At 35.0% G+C, this 5,794-nt stretch overlaps 1 protein-coding gene across 1 annotated transcript in view; it reads right to left on the reverse strand.

The window, feature by feature from the left end:
• Window positions 1–159: 159 nt before the first annotated feature.
• The window catches only part of LOC106868014 (motor neuron and pancreas homeobox protein 1), a 222,274-nt gene continuing 216,639 nt past the window's right edge, over window positions 160–5,794 (reverse strand). Inside the window, exon 3 of the mRNA XM_052966993.1 lies at window positions 160–1,862. Within this exon, the coding sequence (XP_052822953.1) occupies window positions 1,629–1,862 (234 nt within the window). The 3' untranslated portion in view covers window positions 160–1,628. The remainder of the gene's footprint in view (window positions 1,863–5,794) is intronic.

Raw genomic sequence — 5,794 nt, forward strand, 5'->3', positions numbered from 1 at the left:
TATATATATATATATATATATATATATATATATATATATATATATATATATATATGTGTGTGTGTGTGTGTGTGTGTGTGTGTGTATATGTGTATGTATATTTAAACTGATCAGTGACGAATGTTATTCATGAATGAGACATCAACTTGAAATCATGTATACATATTCTTCCTGTAGTCGTTTTTCTTTATTATTTCATTTGAAAAATCTCTAGGAGTTAGTTTCTGAAAGAATGCTTTAAAAGCCAAGAAGAAGGGGAAAAAATGGATATTAGTATATTTAGGTTCTATAATGTTTCATTGTTTCCATGTTTAGTAAGTCGTTAGTTTCTCTCCTAAAATATGGTGGTTTTTATTATTTTTGCTTGGTAGCGTCTGTGATACAATGTTCTATTTTGACATGTATGAATCACATCGGAATAGTTTGTAGATGTTCTTGATTCAAGTCCCAGTAATTTCTTCTGAAGGATATTCCTGTTTTATGATAAAGAATACTCTATTTCCAGAAAGAAGAGAAATGATTAAAATTTTTGAAGAAAATTACAGATATCTTGAAAATGTCAAAAAAAAAAAAAGGAAAAAAGAAAGAAAGAAAAATCAAGGGGAAATGGGAAAAGCGAAAAACATGATCAATGAAATAAGCTGCTTGTCTCTTGATATTACTGGTGTATCATTGTTTTGTCTGTCTGTCTGTCTTAGAATAGTTTGTCCTTCCGTTCCTTTGACTGAATGGGAGTTTTGTTATTGTTAAGCCCCTCATAATAATTTGTGTTTTTACAGTTTAGGTGAAACCAGTAATTTCATCAAATTGGGATGAGATCAAGAGAAATAGAGAGTGAGTTGAGTGAGAGTGGGATATAGCACCTCCCTGTTCAGCTATATTTTGACATCAATGGCACCTGGGATAGTATCTCAGGAAGCAAACCCTCCAGTCCTTCTAACAAATCTACAAAAAATTTACAAATGAATGAAGAGAATTTTTTAACCAACATGGAATCCGTTTTTATGTATCCAGAAACTAATTCTGTCAGAAGTTTTGCGCCAGAGTCTGTGTTCAGTAAATCTGTTTGCTAAATGAAGCTCATACGCCTCTATAGTGTAGTTCGTTAAGTGGTACGAGATCGGTCTAATAAGTTTATCAGACAAACAACCTGTACGACAATCAGTCAATATCTCTGCTCGTTAATCAATCAACAGTTCAATGAATCTTTAATAGAAATAATTTCTTTAATTTTCCTCACAGATAATAGTGATTTTTATTTAATATTTTTCATCATCGTTTCAGCAATTAAAAAAAAAATGTAAATATTGATACACATTTCTTTTTTTTATTCAGAAATTGGTTAATAATCGTGTTGCACACGTTAAACTCACTGATTCTGGTTCAAGCCCACATAGTATTGCTGCCGCTTCGGAGCATATATGTTACTGGATGTCATTGTAAGTAGGTCCCGAATATATGTATAATAGCCTTCAGATAAATCTAGTTTCAATTTTATTGTTTGAAACTAAGGCTTCAACAGCTCCGTACGTAAAGGGCACACATCTTTGTTTTTGTCTGTGTGACTGTGTGATTTTGTATTCGTATGTATATGGCCATGCAGGATCCAAATGGGAACCTACAAACGGTCATGATTGCTTGGCAAGTTTTTCCTTCACTTCGTCGTGATAATCAAAATCTGTTTGTTTTATCACAGAATTCCCTTCTTTTAGCGAATCGCCATACGCTCTTATCGGACTCCCAGTAGAAGTGACACTAGAAGTCATCAGAGGTTTCAACTGGCCAGTCACTTTGTCTTTTACTAGTTGTGCACCTTTTACTCGTTTCCATTTCATCCGACGGTTCTGGAACCAGACTTTAACCTGTAAGTAAAACAAGAGAAAAAATACTCATGAATATTTTAAAAACAAATGTACATAAACATGTTCGAAGAAATGTATTAAAGATTTGCTAAAAACAATTTGCAACCACTAGAGGCTCATTAATATCCTGCCCTTCTTATCATTAATTTTACTTCCGAAACAGCTGGCCGACATACTGCGTTTCTTCAATCGTGCTTTTACATTTAAAATTTAGTTATGATAGACCCCACAATATCAGCAGCTTCAATATAAGCAAGTCTGCTAGAATTCTATATCTATGTGGCTCAATTAACTCCTCTCTTTTTCTCTCTCTCCTTCATTCCAATTCTCTCTCTTTCAACTTCTCTCTCATTGTACACAGACACATATACCTACACACAAACACATACATATATATGTGAGTTGTGTGCATGTGTGTGTGTATCTGTTTGTCTGTCTGTCTTTCTCTCTCTCTCTCTCTACACACACACTTATGTATATGTATAATCAAATGAAGCATGGATGATATATATTTAATATAGTTTTGTATTCTGTACGCTTACATACACATTCTCACACGCACACATACATACATAATACATACATAATACATACATACATATATATTTTCTCTTTTGTTTTAAAATATTGAAATCTTCCTCTGAGGAAGGAGTTTCTTTTTAACAAAGATAAGAAATTCCGGCGTTAGAATGTGGATAACAAAAGCAAATTTTAAACTTGAGAAAAGTCTTGTATATTTTTACTGTTCCATTTACAGATTGTATTTGTGATGTGCGATTAGCTGATTGTGACTGATCCAGATTGTCACTTAGGCATTTATTCACAAAACCAAGTACACTAATAATTATTCACAAAACCAAGTGCACTAATAATTATTCACATAAATGTGAATTTATAACCTGGATATAGAATCTGAGTGTTTCGAAGCAGCTTCCTGTAGTTGTCCTCTTTCAGTTTAATTTTATGTATTTGCTTTTCCTGCGGTTGTTTAGCAGGTGTTGTCTGAGAGAGACTATACGTCATTCGAAGGCTGTCTACCCTGATCTCAAGACTCTATCTTCTTCATTTCTTCTTAGGTAGAACCTGTCGATATACTGTTTCGTCGGAGGTTTCCAGTTAATGCCGGGATCTTATTGACTGTAATGTCTATGGAATGGATTTCTACAGACCAGTCAGGTATCCCAAATATTGGAATGAGCACTGGTACTGCAAATATATAATGAGATACAGTCTTGTAGGAAGAGAGTTCCGCCCGCCAAATTTTCTAAGTCTTCTATAATACTCTTTGGTTATTCTATATTTATTCACGTTACCTTCGCATGAGATAGTGAGATCGTTGATGCGCAGGTTTGGGGTCGGTTGATTTCCCGCGTTCAACAATCAAATATCAACATTTCTGTTGGCCAAATTCCATTGCTACGTCAGCTGAAAATGTTGTTATTGATTCAAGCTGAGTTTTGACATTGCTAACATTTTGAGAAAAAATCTTCAGGTCATCCACAAAAAAAAAAAAAAAAAAAAAAAATTATGGTTTACAAAAAAATTATGGGTTACGTAAATATGGGTTACATTAATATGTTGCAGACCCAAGCATGTAGCCATTTGATTTTTGTAGTAAGAATGGTAATGAATTTAATGCCAAAACGAACAGAATTACAAAAAAAAACAAACTCTCTTTGGAATATTCCCTTTGAAATATTTATAACATTGGAGCATTCATTCCGCTCTCCAGGTCGGTTGTGTACACTTTACTGTCAATGTTGGTACAGTATTCTCTCCTAACTGTATTTAGCCACAATATATTACGGTTGAAATGCGTCTTTTCATTTCAGATTTTAGACCAGAATGATTCAAGATCTTGAGAAGGGTCTTTATTAACAATAATGTTTTCCTTCCTCATCTCTGTGGATTGGAAACGAAGTTGTAATTTATACTGGATCGTTCAAAAGCTCGTCTACAGTAGCCGAGTTTTTCGCTCAGCGTCCCGAGTTCATGCTTTAGAGTTATTAGCTTTCCTCCAAGAACTTAGTGTGAAGAGTCACCATAAGGTTTTATTAATTTATGCATAAGATGTAAACTTATCATTTGTTTTTTGTTATTGCCCACAGGGAGCTAAGCATAGAGAAGACAAACAAAGGGATTAAGTCGATTACATCGACCCAAGTGCGTAACTGGTACTTATTTAATCGACCCCGGAAGGATGAAAGGCAAAGTCGACCTCAGCGAAATTTGAACTCAGAACGTAACGGCAGACGAAATACCTATTTCTTTATTGCCCACAAGGGGCTAAACATAGAGGGGACAAACAAGGACAGACAAAGGTATTAAGTCGATTACATTGACCCCAGTGCGTAACTGGTACTTATTTCATCGACCCCGAAAGGATGAAAGGCAAAGTCGACCTCGGCGGAATTTGAACTCAGAACGTAACGGCAGACGAAATACCGCTAAGCATTTCACCCGGTGTGCTAACGGTTCTGCCAGCTCGCCGCCTTATTATTGGTAAAATGTAAACTTATTATTCCCCTTACATTTTATTATCGTGGCTAACCATCCAATATGGTGAGGAGGATCGTTGATGCTTTCTTCAAGTTTTGTTTTCCATCTAGGTTGCTTCCGTTTAGTAATTTCATTACCATGTATATTACAGATTTCTCCTAGGTGTTCTTTAAGAGTGATAGCAGCTGTGTACATGAGGGTATTAATATTTCAATAATTAATATCACATGATTCTGTGCGTTCTCCAGCGACATCGTCGATAACTTTCAGCAGTAGAGCAGTTGGATTTTTCCTTAATCTTGTTGAGAATGGCTTGTCATTCAACCACAGATTTGAAAAAGTAGAAACAATTTGCACGAACTGTAGCTTCAAGATATTTCTGAAGGTGAATTTATTTCACAGTCGTCTCTGTTAACTTAAACTACATTTGGAGATACACGAGAATTTAATGATGGCGGCAGTGGTTTGTTTACATTATTTTCGATATCTCTTCTGGTAGATTTTGGCCAGTTCTGTTTTGAGAAGATCGATTAGCATCGCAAAACCAAGCAATTTGTCTTTTATAGAAAAATTCTTGTTGTCGAAGCTATTCCACCGTAGAAGTGTTTAAGTTGGGGTGAGCTGCATCCCAGTATTTTTTTAACCGCTTCAGATATCCGTTTGAAGGGTCATCAAGGGATTTTTCACAGCACCGAAGAAGTCGATCTTGGTTCAGATACAAACTTCAAGTAGAATGAGAAGTACTTACGTCTTCTTAAATAGTTTACTGGTGCTATAGTGCCGTTTTCGTTGGTGTTCGTATTAGTTCCAGCCATAATCGTGAGAGTGGAATTCCATGTGGTATAAGGTATATTTAAAAAAGTTTTTGTATGGATGGATGGGTAAATGCTGATTTTGCATCACAATAAACAAAATAATAAGTGCTCAATAGACATGTATAAATTTGCCCTAGAGGCGAATCAAACGAAATCATGAATCAAAATATATTTATTGTTTATCTTAAGCATAAATAAATACCCACTATCGCTAAATCCTCAAGTTTTTTTTAAATTCTCTCTCTGTTTATTTCCTCGTGTTCCTTTCTGTTAAAGAGCGTAGGCTTGAAATGTAAAAGACTTTCTCACTTCCCCGAGTGTCAAACTAATACACCTGCTTGTTGTTTACACTCTTGTCTTCGTCTTTTGTTTTTCTGTAAATTTCAAATCTCTCTCTCTCTCTCTCTCTCTCTCTCTCTATCTATCTATCTATCTATCTATATATATATATATATATGACTATCTTTCTATCTATCTATCTATCTGTCTATCTATCTATCTATCTATCTTTCTATCTATTTATCTATCTGTCTTCCTCCATCTTTCTATCTATACCTCTGTCCTGGCCTCTACTTCACTGCTATACCCTTCTGTCCCTTCCTCCTTGTTCCACTTCCT

This window comes from Octopus bimaculoides, chromosome 4, assembly GCF_001194135.2.
Source record: "Octopus bimaculoides isolate UCB-OBI-ISO-001 chromosome 4, ASM119413v2, whole genome shotgun sequence".
Taxonomy (NCBI): Eukaryota; Metazoa; Mollusca; class Cephalopoda; order Octopoda; family Octopodidae; genus Octopus; species Octopus bimaculoides.